At 50.9% G+C, this 19099-nt stretch overlaps 1 protein-coding gene across 1 annotated transcript; it reads right to left on the minus strand.

Annotated features, from left to right (window-relative positions):
- Positions 1–168: 168 nt before the first annotated feature.
- On the minus strand, positions 169–18995 carry zgc:92275 (cholesterol 7-desaturase nvd). The gene is given in 8 exon segments (XM_055660412.1): positions 169–1023; positions 2029–2205; positions 2610–2729; positions 3912–4037; positions 4243–4421; positions 4593–4692; positions 4694–4782; positions 18630–18995. Coding segments are annotated over 8 exon segments (1269 nt in total). The 5' UTR covers positions 18946–18995; the 3' UTR covers positions 169–861.
- Between the last annotated feature and the right edge of the window lie 104 nt (positions 18996–19099).

Here is a 19099-nt window from a genome sequence, read left to right on the forward strand (position 1 = left end):
TGGCTCGATTGTAATCATGTGTTGTCTTTCCGCAACAAAGGTTTTCCACTTGACCTTGGTCCACGTGCCTCCTATAACAGAGTGAGTGGCGGTGGTGTGAATGGTCCTGGGTGTGTTGTGTGTTGTGTGCTCTGGCAGGAAGGAGGGCGACAGGGCTGCCAGCCCGAGTTTTATACGTGGCACAGTAGTAACGTTTATTTCATTCAATATTAAAAACATTTGATACAAGAAATATAAAAATAATTTGGGCTCCCTCGGAGATGGGCTGGAGCCGGGACACCGGCGGCCAGTGAGCCTGGGACTGACCAGGCACGAACCTGTGGGCACAGGCTGAAGCTGTAGTGACCGGTCAGTGCGGCACCTCCCCTGGCACTCGGTGTCTGCACAGGAACAGGACAGGGTCAACAAACACCTCCTGTGTACGCACACGCACACACACACAATCACACGCATATACACAGGTGTGTACACACGCACAGATGCGTGCACGCATGTACACAGTGCCAAGCAGAGCCTTGCATACAGCAGGGTCAACAAACACCCTACACACACACATACATACAGTGTCTGCATGGGCACAGTGTTGGATCTACACACACCTTACATGCATATAGATACACACGCACAGGCGCGTACATGCTCATCCCGCAGACATGTACAAACATGGATACACATGTGCCTGAGATGCTGCCTGTCCCGCTGAGTTACTCCAGCACTTTTTTGTCTATCTTCGGTTTAAACCAGCATCTGCAGTTCTTTCCACAGACGCGCGCACACAAACGGGCACGGGCACGCGCACACCCAGGCAAATGCGCGTACACGTGTGCGGACGTCCAGCCCCGGCCGCGGCAGCTCGGCCCCTCACCAGTCGAGGCTGTGATTGGGCGCCGGGAAGCGGGGGCTGTTGTCGGTGTAGAATTGCGAGTACCAGCGGCGGTGGCGCACGATGGCCGAGTCCTCCTTCACCAGCAGCGGCCGCGGCATGTATGTCTTGTTGTTCCAGATCATCACGTCCCGCTCAAACTGTGGGGAGCGGCTCAATAACGTCAGTCCCACCGGCTCACCGCCCCCCCACCCCCCTCACCCCCCCCCCCCCCCCCCCCCCCCCCCCTGCACCCCCCACCACCACCTCCACCACCTCCCCCCCACCACTCCCTCCACCACCTCCCCCCTCTCCACCCAGTAACCTGCCCCCACCACATCTCGCTCGGATTGCACGGCCAATAACCACAGTCTCCATTCCCTCCCCGGACTCTCAGGCTGATTGGACAGGGTAGATGCAGGAAACATGTTCCCCCCCGATGTTGGGGGAGTCCAAAACCAGGGGTCACAGTTTAAGAATAAGGGGTTGGCCATTTAGGATTGAGATGAGGAAAAACCTCTTCACCCAGAGGGTTGTGAATCTGTGGAATTCTCTGCCACATTAGAGGCCAATTCATTGGATGTTTTCAAGAGAGAGTTAGATTTAGCTCTATGGGCTAATGGAATCAAGGGATATGGGGAGAAAGCAGGAACGGGGAACTGATTATGGATGATCAGCCATGATCATATTGAATGGCGGTGCTGGCTCAAAGGGCCGAATGGCCTAGTCCTGCCCCTATTTTATATGTTTCCAAGAAGGGTCTCGACCTGAAATGTCAATTATTCCTTTTCTTAAGAGATGCTGCCTGTCCCGCTGTGTTACTCCAGCGTTTTGTGTCTATCTGCAGATGCTGGTCTGTACTGAAGATAGACAGAAAATACTAGAGTAACTCAGCGGGTCAGAGAGCATCTCTGGAGAGGATTCCCAATCACAGTCGGAAGAAGGTTTCCAGCCCAAAACGTCAACTATTACTTTTCTGAAGTGATGCTGCCTGACCCGCTGAGTTACTGCAGCATCGTGTGTGTCTCTCTCCGGTGTAAACCAGCATACACATCATCCCCTTCATCATCACATCCTGCCTCAGATTTGGGGCCAAAACTGCTCACAATTAACCGCCCGGGAGCGCAGTGGTCATTGGGGCCAGCGTGGTGGACACATTCACTCACCTGGATACACTCGCCCATGATGAGGGCCTTGGGGATGAGTGCGGGCATGTTGCTCTGGTAGTAGATGCAGTGGGTGACGCATTGGAGCAGCGGTTCCACCGGGGTCACGCAGTGTAGGATCACCCCACGGCCCAGGAAGGCATGGTTGAAGAGCATGTAGACCAGGCCCGGGCCCACCTGCAACGGCACGAAGCAGCTCACACACGGGACAGGACAGAGAGGGAGCAACAGGCCTGGAGGGGGGAGGGGGGGGGGTTGAGGGAATAGATCAGGTAGACGCACACAGTCTCTTGCCAAGAGTAGGGGAATCGAGAACCAGAGGATATAGGTTTAAGATGAGGAGGAAACGATTTAATAGGAACCTGAGGGGTAACCTCTTCACACAGAGGGTGGTGGGTGTATGGAACGAGCTGCCAGAGAAGGTAGTTGAGGCTGGGACTATCACAACGGCTATCCTAACAGGTAGACAGGTGAATGGATAGGACCAAACGCAGGCAGGTGCGACTAGTGTAGCTGGGACATGTTGGCCGGTGTGGGCAAGTTTTCACGTTGTATGACGGGAGGGAGTGGATGGGACTGACCTGTCGGGCCACCACGTGTAGGTCAAGCAGCGGGCAGCGCCAGCCAAGGATGTGCAGCGTGTGGTTCACCAGCATCCGCGAGCAATGTCTCTCCGGCACCGGCTCCTCGCTCCACTGCACCTGCACCCATGTAGCTGCATTAGTGTATCGCCGGGCCCACCCCCCCATGCACCATCCCTCCCCCCCTGCCCCATCCCTCCGACACCCTCGTCCCTCTGCACCAGGGTACCTGCATTAGTGTAGCGCTGGGCCCATCCCCCTCCCCCGCCAGCGCACCCCCACCATCAGTATAGTAACCCACTGCCCACGGACACACAGCGCCAGAGGTCACTCTGTGTGAGTGGGACCCTTCCCGCAATGAACCTCACACCCCCACCCCCCACTCCTCCCCCCCCCCCCCCACCCCCCTCCTCCCCCCCCCCCCCCCCCCCCCCCCCCTTCTGGCCAAGGGTCAGATAATTGGCTTCTGTAAATTGTCTCTAGTGTGTAGGATAGTGCTAGTGGGCGAGGTGATCGGTGATCGCTGGTCAGTACGGACTCGGTGGGCCAAGGGGCATGTTTTTGTGCTGTATCTCTAAAGTAAACTAAACTAACGCTGCAAATGTTGAAGCACGCCACCCTTGAAGCCGCACAGACTCGTCCAATCCCGATCGCAGCAGCACCAAGGACAGGAATCTGAAACAGGAGACAATCCTCTGGAGATTCGACAAGTCAGGCAGCATCTGTGGAGCCTGTGGATGGGGGTGGGGGGGGGCTCATTGAAACTCAGAATCGTGAAAGGCCTGGATAGTGTGGATGTGGAGAGGATGTTTCCACTAGTGGGAGAGTCTAGGACCAGAGGTCACAGTCTCGGAATTATAGGATGTTCCTTTAGGAAGGAGATGAGGAGGAATTTCTTCAGCCAGAGGGTGGTGAATCTGTGGAATCATTTGCCACAGACGGCTGTGGAGGCAAAGTTAGGTGATATTTTTATGACAGACCTTGATTAGTGCGGGTGTCGGGGGTTATGGGGAGATGACAGGAGAATGGGGTTAGGAGGGAGAGATAGATCAGCCATGATTGAATGGCAGAGTGGACTTGATGGGCCGAATGGCCCAATTCTGTTCCTAGACCGTATGAATTTAATAATTCCTTACTTTCTTATCGACAAATACCTCATGCCTGATATTTGTGTGGGTGACAGTCATAGGCTGTAGAGGCCCTTCGGCCCCATGTCCATGCTGCACCTGTTGCCCATTCACACTAATGCCCCTCACTAGGACCGTAACTGTACAAGCTTCACCTTGCCCCGCGGCCCCTCACCTTCCAGTCGTGCCGCATGAAGCCCCAGCGGCGGCAGCGGGTGTTACGGAGGTCGGTGCCGCTCAGGATGGCCGGGCTGTGCAGGTGAGTGAGGTGTGCCACATCTGCTGCGTTCTCCGGGATCTCCTGCGGGCAAACACGGGCACAGTCTCAGCTCCCAGCGCCCCCTCCGTCTCCTCCCCCCCCCCCCCACCCCCCAAACCCCCCCCAAACCCCCCCCTCCTCCTCACCCTCCTTCACCCACACCACCAACCCGCTTCATGCCCACCCCTCAGCCACACCCCCTTCACTCCCCCTCCCCGCTTCACCCCCCCATCACCCCCCCACCCACCTGGATGTGGCAGTTGATGAGATGCTCGGTGTCTCCCCGGAACACCCACTCTCCGGACTGGATCTCGTTCTGTACGGGAACGCTCCATCCCGGCTCCAGACCATCGCAGTGGAACCAGACGTACAGCGCCCCATTCACCTCGCACAGCGGCCAGCTCCGCACCCGGGCAAACTCCGGCACTGGGGGGGGGAGAGGGAGACCCCCACGTCACACACCCCATCACCAGGGTCACGTCCCCACCCTCACCCTCACCTGACCCTCACCCCCACCCTGACCCTCACCCCCACACCCACCCGGACCCCACAACCCCGGTCTCCGTTCCCCACTGACCCCAGTGACCCCGCTGTCACCTCTCTCGGCGTACGGGATGACCGTACACTTGCCGTCGTGGCCGCGGAACTGCCAGCCGTGGAAGGGGCACTCGATGCAATCGCCGATCACACGCCCGCCCCACGGCCAGGTTGGCCCCCAGGTGAGGGCAGTAAGCGTCCACTGCGTATGCCCGGCCGTCGTCGCCCCGGTACACGGCCAACTGCTCACCTGGCGCAGGTAGGGAGAGAGAGAGAGAGAGAGGTTATGTCACCCACTGACCCTGCCCCACTGCCCGGCACTGACTCTGGTGGGGGGTTGGGTTGGATGGGGTTAGTTTAGGTTTAAATTATTATTGTCACATATACCAAGATACAGTGAAAAGCATTTTTGTCGCTTGCTATCCAGTCAGCAGAAAGACTATACATGATTACAATCGAGCTGTCCACAGTGTACATGTACAGGATAAAGGGAATAATGTTTAGTGCAAGATAAAGACAGTAAAGTCTGATTAAAAATAGCCCAAGGGTTTCCAATGACGTTGATTGGAGGTCGGGACAGCTCTCTGATGGTTCAGCTGGGAAGAGATCGCTGTAGGAAGGAACTGAAGGTGCTGGCTTAAACTGAAGATAGACACAAAGTGCTGGAGTAACTGAGGGGGACAGGCAGCATCTCCGGAGAGAAGGAATGGGTGATGTTCCGGGTCCAGTGGGGATGGGGAATGTTTTGTTGTCTGGATGAATGAATTGAAACATAGATAATAGGTGCAGGAGTAGGCCATTCGGCCATTCGAGCCAGCACCACCATTCAATATGATCATGGCTAATCATCCAAAATCAGTACCCCGTTCCTGCCTTCTCTCCGTATCCCTTGATGTTAGCTCCAACAGCTAAATGTAACTCTCTCTTGAATACATCCAATGAATTGGCCTCCACTGCCTTCTGTGGCAAAGAATTCCACAACTCTCTGGGTGCAAAGGTTTTTCCTCATCTCAGTCAGAAATGGCCTACCCCTTATTCTCAAACTATGACCCCTGCTTCTGGACTCCCCTAACATGGGGAACATTTTTCCTGCATCAAGTCTGTCCAATCCCTTTGGAATTTTAGACAAAAACGCTGGAGAAACTCAGCGGGTGAGGCAGCATCTATGGAGTGAAGGAAATAGGCAACGTTTCGGGTTGAGACCCTTCTTCAGACTGATGTGAGGGTGGGGGTGGGCCCCGGAAAGAAGAAAGGAAGAGGGGGAGACAGTGGGCTGAGGGAGAGCTGGGAATGGGAGGAGAAAGCCGGGACTACCCGAGATTGGAGAGGTCAATGTTCATACCGCTGGGGTGTAAACTGCCAAAGCGAAATATGAGGTGCTGCTCCTCCAATTTACGGTGGTCCTCACTCTACCTTCGATTTTCCAGCATCTGCAGTTCCTTCTTCAACCTTAAGAATTTTATGTTTCTATAAGAATCCCTCTCATCCTTCTAAATTCCAATGAATATAACCCCAGTCAATCCATTCTTTCACCATATGTCAGTCCCGCCATCCCAGGAATTAACCTGGTGAACCTATGCTGCACTCCCTCAATAGCAAAAATGTCCTTCCTCAAATTAGACCAAAACTGTACACAATACTCCAGGTGGGATCTCACCAGGGCCCTGTACAACTGCAGTAGGACCTCCTTGCTCCTAAACTCAAATCCTCTCGCTATGAAGGTTAACATGCCATTGGCTTTCTTCACTACCTGCATGCTTACTTTCAACACAATACAATATTATTTGTCATTTGAACCTCATTGAGGTCCAAATGAAATGTTGTTTCTGCAGTCATACAAACAAGAAAAAGACCCAAGACACAACACAATTTACACAAACATCCATCACAGTGAATCTCCTCGCTGTGATGGAAGGCAAAAACTTATCTCTCCCCTGCACTCCCCATTCCCCTCCCGATGTCAGAGTCAAAGCCCCCGGCGGGCGATGGCAATTGTCCTGCGGCCATTTACGCCGCGTGGGGTGATGCAAGGCCGCGCTCCGGGTCTTGGTGTTGGAGCCCCCGGCGGGCGCTAGCAAAGTCCAGCGGCCATTTAAAGCCGCGCTGGGCGGTGATGTAAGGCCCCGCTCCAGGTACTCTTCAACCCCGCGACTCGGGTGGGAGAAGTCGCCGTTGCGCAAGCCCCGAAAAGCGGTCTCCCAGCAGGGACCCGCGGTGACTGATGTACAAGGACACCCAGGTCTCATTGCACCTCCCCTTCTCCGAATCTGACACCATTCAGATAATAATCTGCCTTCTTGTTCTTGCCACCAATGTGGATAACCTCACATTTATCCACATTGTAGTGCATCTGCCCACACACCCAACCTATCCAAGTCACCCTGCAGCCTCTCGCAGCTCACACTGCCACCCAGCTTTGTGTCATCCGCAAACTTGGAGATGATACATTTAATTCCCTCATCTAAATCGTTAATATATATTGTAAATAACTGGGGTCCCAGCACCAAGCCTTGCGCCACCCCACTAGTCACTACCTGCCATTCTGATAAGGACCCGTTAATTCCTACTCTTTGCCAACCAGTTCTCTACCCATCTCAATACCTGACCCCAATACCATGTGCTCTAATTTTGATCACTCATCTCTTGTGTGGAACCTTGTCAAAGACTTTTTGAAAGTCCAGATATACCACGTCCACTGGCTCTCCCTTATCCATTCTACTTGTTACATCCTCAAAAAATTCCAGAAGATTAATCAAGCATGATTTCCCCTTTATAAATCCACACTGACTTTGACCGATCCTGTCACTGCTTTCCAAATACACTGGATTTGTCACAACATGGTCATAAAGTCGTGCAGCATGAAAACAGGCCATTCGGCCCATCATATCCCATCAACTCTAGTCCCACCTGCCTGCGCTTGGTCCATATCCGCCTAAACTATTCCTATCCATGTACCAGTCCAAATGTTTTTTAAACGTTGAATAGTACCTCCTCTAGCAGCTCGTTCCAGCCACCCATCACCCTGTGTGAAAATGTTGCCCCAAGGTTCCTATTCAATCTTTCCCCCCTCACCATTAACTAATGTTCTCTAGTTGTTGATTCCCCTACTCTGGGCAAGAGACTCTGTGCATCTACCCAGTCTATTCCTCTCATGATCTTATACACTTCTATAAGATCATCCCTCATCCTCCTGCTCTTCAAGGAATAGAGTCCTAGCCTGCTCAACCACTCCCTATAGCTCAGGCCCTTGAGTCCTGGCAACATGCTCGTGAATCCTCTCTGCACCCTTTCCAGCTTAAAAGGCCAGAGACGTGGTCTTGAACAGCCTTGCCTATTGTAGTTGATATTTGCAACACAAGGACATTTTTCACCAGTTCACACAAATCTCGCCAGGACGGAGATAAGGAGCTCGGCAAATGTGGAAGCAGAACACAACTTGTGGAATTCCCATTCCAGTTCATACCCTGGAAATTAAACAGTGAATGTCCTCTGGAATGCCTGAAACATTATTCCTCCCTTCATGTTACCTGCTATTCATGAACCTGTTTCTCCACATTCCTCTCTTGCACCCATTTCTGCAGGAATTCATTTCATTACACACACACACACACACACACGTAGGCATTCATGGCCCTTAGAAATGCAGAAATCAAACAGCACCTAAGAACGAGATAACATTAAGTGCTGAAATAACTCAGCGGGTCAGTTTGTACGTTCTCTGTGACCACGTGGGTTTTCTCTGGGTGCTCCAGTTTCCTCCCACACTCCAAAGATGCACAGATTTATAGGTTAATTGGCTTCTGTTAAATTGTAAAATGTTCCTTGTGTGTAGGATTGTGTTAGTGTGCGGAGATCGCTGGTTGGTGCGGACTCGGTGGCCTGAATCTCTAAAGTCTATCTAGCCTCTCCTTGTAGTTAATACCCCTTAATACCCGTCAGCTTCCGCAGTACCTGCTCCAAAAATAGTGAGTGCGGGAATGAGGTGGATTGTAAGATCAGGAATACATCTTTGGCGTATGTATGGTCCGTTCAAGAGTTTAATAACAATGGGGTTCTGTTGTTGAAAGGACACAAAGTGCTGGAGTAACTCAATGGGTCAGGCAGCGTCTCTGGAGAACACAGACAGTTGAACCTTCTGGTTGGGACCCTTTAGTCTGAAGAAAGGTCCCAACCCAAAAAAATCACCTATCCATGTTCTCCACAGATGCTGCCTGACCCACTGAGTTACTCCAGCAGTTTGCATAATTTTTTTGTAAACCAGCATCTGCAATTCCTTGTTTTCCCATTTGAGACTTCATCAGAGTTCATTGTTCGGTCAAACTGTGGCAGAAACACAAATGGCCATGATTGGCCCTTTCGCCGACATGTCTGAAAATCAAAGAACTGTCGTAGCTAGGGCCTCACGGTGGTAGCTCAGCGGTAGAGTTGCATCTCTAAACTAAGCTAAAACATTGCAGCCTCACAGCGCCAGAGACCCGGGTTCGATCCGGACCAAGTGTGCTGTCTGTGTGGAGTTTGTACGTTCTCCCTGTGACCTGCGTGGGTTTTCTCTAGGATCTCCAGTTTCCTCCCACACTTCAAAGACGTGCAGGTTTGCAGGTTAATTGGCTTGGTATAAATGTAAATTGTCCCTAGTGTGTGTAGGATAGTGTTAGTGTGCGGGGATCGATGGTCGGCATGGACTCAGTGGGCTGAAGAGCCTGTTTCCACTAGAAATCTGAAACAAATAGAGAGTACTGCAAACACTCAGCAGGTCAAGCAGCATCTGTGGGAAGAGAAACAGCATTAATGTTTCAGACTGATGATGCCAGATCTGCCGATTGCTTCAACGTTTTCTCCTTTAGTTCCACGTTGAGATGCCTGGTTTTCCCCGGCTGGTCACTGGGTGCTCGACATTCTGCAGCAACTCTTGTGTCTGCTCTCTCCTGCCTGGCCTCCTCTCCCCCTTCCCCCCCCATCACGGGCACACTGACCCATCTTCACCAGACCATCAGCCACATGTCCTCACTCAGAGTTCGCCTGTGCACTGAACAAGGTTTTTCTTCTTCATTTCACTTCCATCCATCTCATTGGTGACCCTCGGACTATCTTTAATCAGACTTGACCTTGCACTAAACGTTATCTGTACACTGTGAATGGTTCGATTGTAATCATGTATTGTCTTTCTGCTGACTGGTTAGCACGCAACAAAAGCTTTTCATTGTACCTCGGTACACGTGACAAGAAACTAAACTGAAACTTTCCATAGACCTGGTGAGTATTTTCAGTTTTTATTTTGCAGCACTTTGATTCCCCCCCCCCCGTGCTGTGTACGAGTGCAGCCGTTCGGCCCATCTGGATCACGTCATCTCCCAGCAGAGCGATCCCCATCAGTTCCATTCCCCTTACCCCGTCACCCCTGCATCTTAGACCCGCTCCCAAATGACAGTGACCCAGTCATTAGGACACGTGGGAAAACCAGAGCACGCGTGTGAGACAGTCACAGACATGGGGAGAACATGCCAAGTCCACGCAGACTGAGCCCAGTCCCAGAGCAGAGGCAGTAGTTCCAGATGCCTGTGGCTGGCACAGCTGTAACCCGTGCTTGGAGACTGCGATGCTGCTAATCCGGAGACAGCCGGTTGTATCTGACTGCACGATCTCCCAAACCTGCTCCCCATCTATGTGTTGCCGTCCCACCCAGCACCTGCATTCCGATTCTCCACGACACATTCCTCTCAGCAACAGCAGCATCCACTCCTGCAGACAGAGCTGTCACAGACCCATCCCACCCCCGTCCACTGATTACCCATCTGAAGAAGGGTCTCCACCTGAAATGTCACCATCACTTCTCTCCACAGATGCTGCATGACCCACTGAGTTACTCCAGCACTTTGTGTCTACAGGCTATTGAACACTACAACTTCCAAATAATCTTCAAACTACATAGATCTGGGGGGCACCAATCTAATCTAAGCATTGCTTTTTATTGTTCAAGAAGGAACTGCAGATGCTGGAAGATCGAAGGTACACAAAATTGCTGGAGAAAGTCAGCAGGTGCAGCAGCATCTTCAGAGCATTTCGCTGAAGAAGGGTTTCGGCCCGAAACGTCGCCCATTTCCTTCGCTCCATAGATGCTGCTGCACCCGCTGAGTTTCTCCAGCAATTTTGTGTACCTTTTAGCTTTTTATTATTGTTTTTCTGAATATACATTGAATATTGTTGATGATGGTGTTTATAGAGCCCTATGTTTTCATGTCTATTGTGCTGCTGCAAGTCAGGAATGTCATTGTTCTGTATCGGACACGTGACAATAAACCACTCTCGCCTTGACCCAACCTCCTCACTCATCACAACCAAACCTGGCCACATCATTGATACGTGACCATCACTTCAATTAGTTAGTTACAGACACCAGGCCAGAACCTCACAACCTACAGCCTTTGCAATCGACAAGATAATGCTAGCACTCGGCAAGGTGCTGGTCAGATGCATCTTGTCAGCAGTTTTGGGCCCCATATCTCAGGAAGGATATGCTGGTGCTGGAGAGTGTCCAGCGGCGATGTACAAGAATCATCCCAGGAATAAGTGGGTTAACATATGATGAGTGTTTGACAGCACTGGACCTGAACTCGCTGGAGTTCAGAAGGATGAGGGCGAACCTCATTGAAACTTACCGAATAGTGAAAGGCCTGGATAGAGTGGATGTGGAGAGTCTAGGACCAGAGGGCACAGCCTCAGAATAAAAGGATTTACCTTTAGAAAGGAGACAAGGAAGAATTTCTTCAGAGGGTGGTGTATCTGTAGTTCATTCCACAGACAGCTGTGGCGACCAAATCAATGGATACAAGGTGGAGATAGATACAATTCTTTATTATTGCCCAGCACACTGATGCGCGCACACACACATCAGCGACTCTATTTCCTGTGAAGATTACGGAGATTCGGCATGTCAAAGAGGATTCTCCTGAACTTCTACAGGTGCACAGTAGAGAGCATGCTGACTGGTTGCGTCGTGGCCTGGTTCGACAACTTGAACGGCCAGGAGCGGAAATGACTGCAAAACATTGTGACCACTGCCCAGCCAATCACCGGCTTTGACCTCACCACCATCGAAGGGATCTATCGAAGTCACTGCCTGAAAAAGGCAGCCAACATCATCAAAGACCCACACCATCCTGGGCACACACTCATTTCACCATTGCCAACAGGAAGAAGGTACAGGAGCCTGAAAACTGTGTGAGGTTAGAGAATGTACCTTCTCTTAGTATGCAGAAGGGAACTGCAGATGCTGGTTTAAACTGAAGACAGACACAAAAGGCTGGAGTAACTCAATGCGTCAGACAGCATTCTTTTCCTATTCCTTTTCTCCACAGATGCTGCATGACCCGCTGGGTTACTCCAGCATTTTGTATCTATCTTCGGTGTAAACCAGCATCTGCAGTTCATTCCCACACTGAAGGAGGTTTACTTCACTTCTCAACAATGCAGAGTGATTGTGAAACCGAGTGCCGACGTGAGGTGCAGCAGGTGAGACACAGGCAGCTGCTGCTGTGGGTCCATGTAATCTGGCTTATCCACTCAGCCTGGAGCAGTGCTTGAGGGTGGAGAGCAACATCATGCCTCATGGTGACAGTCACAGCACACAAACTGGCCTTTCAGCCCAACTCATCCCTGCCCACCACACTAACACAGCTGGTATCATATGTCAACGATAGACACAAAATGCTGGAGTAACTCAGCGGGACAGGCAGCATCTCTGGAGAGAGGAAATGGGCGATGAGACCCTCCTTCAGCCCATTTGCCTATGTTTGGCCCATCTCCCTTTACACTTTGCCTGTCCATATACTGTAAATGTCATCATCATTGTACCCATGTTTGTGGCATTCTCTGACAGCTCGGTCAATATATGCATCACCTTCTTGTAAAGAAATGGCAGTGAGAGGGCGAGGTCACAGCAAAGTGACACAGGAACACATGACCTTGTTCTCTAAACTAAAATCATAAGGCAACAGAAGAATTCAAAAAGTAACGGAAAATATAAGAAACACTGGGCAGGGTAGGCAGCATCTGTGGAAAGAGTTGTTTCAGCATAGTTTATCGTGATTACACCTTGTCTCCAGAGATGCTGATGATGTGAACAGTATCTACTGTCTACAGAACTGATACACAACAATAAATACGTGGAAAGTAACAGTTCTGTCCTACACTCGTGACAATTTATAGAAGCCAATTAACTAACAAACCCACACGTCTTTGGAATGTGGGAGGAAACCGGAGAAAACCCACGCGATCACAGGGAGAACATGCAAACTCCACACAGATAGCACCAGTAGTCAGGATCAAACCCGGGTCTCAGGCACTGTGAGGCAGCAAGTCTACTGTTGTGCCACCTTGCTGCCCTTTATAATCAATGTGCCAGAGCATCATGACCAGTAGAGAAGGCATTACTCTCAAGGTCCAGTTTACAAATGCCCCGTGTATCATGTGTTGTCTTTCTGCTGACTGGACAGCACACAATGCAAGCTTTTTACTGTACCTCGCTACACGTGACAAGAAACAAAACTAAACACAACCAAGCTGCTCACAAACTAAAGGAAGAGGTGCCATAGTTTAGGGGTTAGCATTTAAAGCATTCAGCCATCTGTTCTGCCTGAATGAAGTCAGTTTGGACACCACTTCCCACAAGATCAACATGGTCTCTCAGAAATTAGGACAGGACTGGCACATTGGACAGCAACTCACAAACAGGAAAAATAACCAACTGGCAAGATATTCCCAGGAATCTAAAATGGTTAAAAAGCAACTAAATAAAATGGCTTGCAATATTCTAGCTGTAACGTTGGTGAGAGGACATTCTCCGGAGGTTCTCCCAATGTGATGTCATTCTACAGAAGCCTCTGAGGTATTGATTCACGTGCCGAGACACAATGAGAGACCTTGTGTTGAATGGTACTCAGATTAAACTATCCATATCCAATTACAATCAAAAACCATGATCAAGTACAACACGTACTGCAAACAGAAAGGAGACAGAGCGCAGAATTAGTGTCACAACCGCAGAGAAAGTGCAAATAATAAAACACAGGGTCTGTAACAGGATGAATTGATGGCGTGCGGTGTCGGCAATACACAGTATCCTGTGAGAAGTCTGTTCAGGATTCGTAACTACGATTACAAACAATAATAGGATATTCTTAAGGCAGAGATAGATTCTTGATTAGCGCAGGTGTCAGGGGTTGTAGGGAGAAGGGAGGAGAATGGGTTTGAGAGAGGATGATGGATCAGCCATGATTGAATGGCAGAGTAGATGAGGGGCCGAATGGCCTAATTCTGCTCCTATCACTTTTGAACTCTCTCCTCCCGCATCAGCAGCTGGCGACCACAGCCCCATCGTGGTGACATTAGGAACCTGGAGGCAGCTTGGGGCAGCAGTAAGCAACAGAATCTTTCATCCCATCCTCCAGAACATGATATTCACTTTGTAAGGGCACACGGACTTTGTGTGTTTATCAGCAAAATGATCATTGGATCTATTACCTGGTTACTAAAACAATAATGGATGTTTGTGAAATAAATACACACGATACGTTTCAGTGGTGTGAAGCACTTTCCTTCCACACCAGCATGACATGCGTCTCCAACTGGTGTTACCCCCTCTACCCACACTATGCCTCGCTGTACAAAGCCCGCACCCACTCAGCTGTGTACTCGTGCCCATCATGGTATCTACACCACTCCATGCCAGTACCTAACCCAGCCAGGTATCCACAACTGTGCCCATACCTACACCAACCCTCACGTGTAGAGTTTACTGGGCCTTGGCACGGATGGTCTTTGCAATGGGCAGTGACTGCTGGTGACCTGTCGATAGTGGCAGGCACAGAACCCACACAGGGGCACCCCTCAACACTTGTAAATACCAGGACAAACAGGGACTGGAGCCACCCCAGCCCTCTATACCCAGCCACCCACACCCCCCTCCCCTCCCCCTACACCCAACCATGTACATCAGAGATTGGTGTAGGGTCACAGCACTGTACACCACACCTGCACCCCGACACCAGAGTGTTGTGTGGGGACATATGACACCCTGCACCCCACTCTGCTGACCTAGGGAATCCCACCAGTTACAGTGACACCGCTGTCTCCCCTCCATCGACCAGGAATGGAACAGGAGCCGTGTGTCTCAAGATGTCGGGTGATCTGGTCTGGTCAACGTGCTTCCCTTCTGCCCACTCTACATGGGACCCATCCACAATTAAGCCAGCCCATTGCTACATGAAGCCTCCTCAACCCAACACCCCCACACATTCTAAACACAGGGCTGGTGAAACCATTGCAGGATCACTGCCTTTGTAGTGAACCTCATTTATATCCAGATGAATCAATCTCAGCCTAAAAAATGCCAAGTCATTGGGTATTGGTAAATCAGAGATTGAGTACAGGTGTCGGGTTATGGGGAGAAGGCAGGAGAATGGGGTTGGGAGGGAAAGATCAGCCATGATTGAATGGTGGAGTAGACTTGATGGGCCGAATTGGCTAATTCTGCTCCTATTTACTCCTTTGTAAATTATTATCAGACTTCTGTCCCCAATGATGAAATCCAATAGTTTGCTTGTCTTGAAACGAACTCCTTGCCCACACAAGGCACGCCTATGTTCAGATGTTGTGTTGTTGTCAGCAGCATTGTTGTATTGTAGCCACACATCTACACTGCTGGCAGAGCAAGCAAACACCCATGATCCCCGTTAAAGAAAGCTAGCAAGTTTATCACCATCTTTGCAATTTGTTCAAATGTTCTTAAGTTGCATTGGCCATTGTACAGTTTGTTTTAGAAAGAACTGCAGATGCGGGAAAAATCGAAGGTAGACAAAAATGCTGGAGGAACAGGTGAGGCAGCATCTCTGGAGCGAAGGAATTTGTGACGTTTCAGGTGACTTCATTACATAAAATGTAATAATGGAACACAGCTTATAGAACATGCTTCCAAAAACAACTGAATCCATGGAGATATCGACAGTGTTACAGGGCACACAGATTCAACACTTTCACTACAATGAAACCAAGATGTCTGCATTAACTTACAACGGGGCAATACTGGGGCGTTTCCTGGTTTAATTTATAAATGCTGAAGGAAGAAAGTTCTGAGTGGATCAAAATTGTGATGAGATGTTGCATTTTGGGATGTCAAATCAAGACATGACCAACACAGTGAATGGCAGGCCCTGGGGAGCAGAGGGTTCTAGGAGTGCAGGTACACAATTCCTTGAAAGTGGCAGCACAGGTGGATAGGGTGGTCCAGATTGGCCTGTGTCAGTCAAGGCATTGAGTCTAGTGGATGGGATGTCAAGCTGCAGTTGTACAAGACATTGGTCAGGCTGCATTTGGAATATAGTCTAAATTTGTTATTACAGATCTCTACATCACTTTTAGATAATAACGGACAAAATCTGTTGTAACCGAGGTGTCTGTTCATATCGGGAACAAAGGGCAGAGTGTGACAGTTAGGTGATTGGAGCGCATTTTGTCTCAGTGTGTTTCTCTTTCCTGTTTATAGTGCGTCTGGTTTAGTGTATGTTTATTGGCTACGTTTCCAATGCTGTACATATCTACCCCTCCCCCTCCCTGTTATAACAAGGATCATTAATATTGTTTTGTCACCATGTTATAAGAAGGATGCTGTTAAGCTGGAACGTGTACATGCAAATTTACGAGGATGTTGCCAGAACTCAAGGGTGTAAGCTATAGGGAGAGGTTGGACAGGCATGGACTTTATTCCTTGGAGTGCAGGAGGATGAGAGGTGATCTTATAGACGTGTATAAAATAATGAGTGGAATAGAGTCTTTTACCCAGTGGTTGAATATTTGCATAAACTCAGATCTCCATCGGCCAACCTGGAGCAGCTCATGGCTCTGGTCCAAGTTAGTAGAGGGGTCAGGAAAGAGGAGATGGTGGAGGCGTATATGATCACGAGTGGTGGGGGGGGGGGCAGGAAGGAGAACAATGTGAAGGAGGACAGGACTGACAAGGTTCAACATGGTCGGCTGCTTTGAAAGGCTAGAACACATGGGATCCAGGGAGAGCTAGTTGACTAGAGAATTGGTTTCATGGAAGGAAGCAGAGGGTGGTGGTGGAAGGGTGTTTCTTGGACTGGAGGCCTGTGATGACTGGTGTGCCTCAGGGTTCGGTGCTGGCCCGTTACTATTTCTAGTTTATGTCATTGATTTGGACAATTGGTAGAAGGCTCGATTACTGAGATAAATCCAATGGTATTGTAGATAATGGAGATCATTGTCACATATGACAGCAGGATTGCAAGTGGTCTGAGCAATGTTTAATCGAGTGTAATGCAGATAAGTGCGACGGGTTGCATTTTGAGGTCAAATCAGGGCACGACCTACACAGCAAGTGGACCGTTCAGGTTAGGACTTTATTCCTTGCCGCACATGAGGCTGAGAGTGATCTTAGAGAGTAGTATATGATCATAGAAGTGTACACGATCATGAGGGGAATAAACAGGTAAATGCACAGAGTCTCTAACCCAAAGAAGGGGAATCAACAATCAGAAGACATAGGTTTAGAAACATAGAAAATAGGTGCAGGTGGAGGCCATTCGGCCCTTCGAGCCAGCATCGCCATTCATTGTGATCATGGCTGAGAGGGGAAGATTTAATAGGAACTCGAGGAGCATTTTTTTTCCACCCTGAGGGTGGCGGGTGTCTGGAACGAGCTGCCAGATGAGGTAGTTGAAGCAGGGACTATAACAACATTTAAGAGACATTTGGACAGGTACACGAATAGGACATGTTGAGAGGGATATGGGCCAAATGCAGGCAAGTGGCACTAGTGTAGCTGGGGCATGTTGGTCGGTGTCGGCAAGTTGGGCCGAAGGGCCTGTTTCCATGCTGTATCACTAATAAGGTGTAAACGTGTGTCGCCTGAAACCCCAGTGGAGCCCCCCCTCCACTCTGCCCCCCCCCACACACACACCCACACACACACACACACACCCCCCCACCCCCCCCCACCCACACCCACCCCCACACACCCACACTCACACACACACACACCCCACACACACACACACTCACCCACACACACACCCACACACACACACACACACCCCCACACACTCTCTCACCCCCCACACACACACTCTCACCCCCCACACACACACAACGCCCCGCAGTGAACGGGTCGGGTGGGCGCGGGGGAGCGACATCCAGGTACAAGGAGGATACAAGGAGCAACTGGTGAATGCCGCCGGTTGACGCTGCAGTTGAGCCGGTAGTTGTGTAATTATTGATTTCCCATCCAGTAACACGACCCGTTTGTTGCCTGCTGCCACCTGACTACAGCTGTGTATAAAACTCAATCACCGTGACGACTGCTCCTTAACCGAACAACACTCCTGGATGAATTTGTTCAATAAATGAAATATGATCATCCACAGGTTGCAGTCCTTCAGCCTCAGAGACCACAGAGTGACGCAGTGTGGGGACAGACAGACCCTTCAGCCCAACTTGCCCACACCGGCCAACATCCCTCTAAACCCGTCACATCCATGTACCTGTGTTTAAGAAGGAACTGCAAATGCTGGAAAATCGAAGGTTACACAAAAATGTTGGAGAAACTCAGCGGGTGCAGCAGCATCCATGGAGCGATGGAAATAGGCAACGTTTCGGGCCGAAACCCTTCTTCAGACTGATCCCTGTACCTGTCTGACTGCTACATAAACAATCTCTACTTCAATAATTTCACCAAAACTCCACAAGCTCGCCCGGCTTCACCCACCTCCCCTGGAACTCACACGAGTCCCATCCATAACTTCACTTACACGGCGCAGCGCACACGCCAGTCCGGCCGGCTCAAGCCCCCACTGTCACCCCCCAAACACACTAACCCCGTCAACACACAAACATGAGCGGTTCACCCGGCGCCCTCAATATCTACCCCCCTAGCCCACACCCCCTTGTCCCCGCCCGCCCCACATTGACAGGTAGCTGATGGACTGTGGGCCGAACGGCCTGATTCCATGCTGTGCATCCATTCAGGCCGTTCCATCTCCCCCCCCCCCCATCCCATCCCATCCCCTCCCCATCCCATCCACTTACCGAAGACGGTGACGTTTTTGACGGCGGCGGCGGGCAGCTGCCGGGAGCCCAGGAGCCGGTACCACCCGTTGGGATAGACGGGAGGAAGGTCTCCCCGCTTGCGGCGCCGCCGCACCTGGTTGGCGGTCTGTCGGAGGTCGGCGCCGGGCTCAGGGACGTAACCGACATCGTGCAAACGGCGGACGAGGTGAAGCGGCTTGAATAGGACGCGGTAGAGCCACAGTAGCCCGAGGGCTAGCAGCAGAGACGGGCCGAGTAGCCAGGCTGCCGGCGGCGGCCCGAAAAGGGTCAGCCAGCCGCTCCAAGCCCACTCCATAGTGTCTGCTCCTCAGCTCTGCCCCACCGCCACAGGTAAAGCAGCGCCGCCCGCACCCTGTAAACCCCCGCCCCCACACCTGTAAACCCCGCCCCCCCCTGCACCCCCGTAGACCCCGCCCCCCACACCTGTAGACCCCCTGCCCCCACACCCG

The sequence above is a fragment of the Leucoraja erinacea genome, chromosome 31, assembly GCF_028641065.1.
Source record: "Leucoraja erinacea ecotype New England chromosome 31, Leri_hhj_1, whole genome shotgun sequence".
In the NCBI taxonomy this organism is placed as follows: Eukaryota; Metazoa; Chordata; class Chondrichthyes; order Rajiformes; family Rajidae; genus Leucoraja; species Leucoraja erinaceus.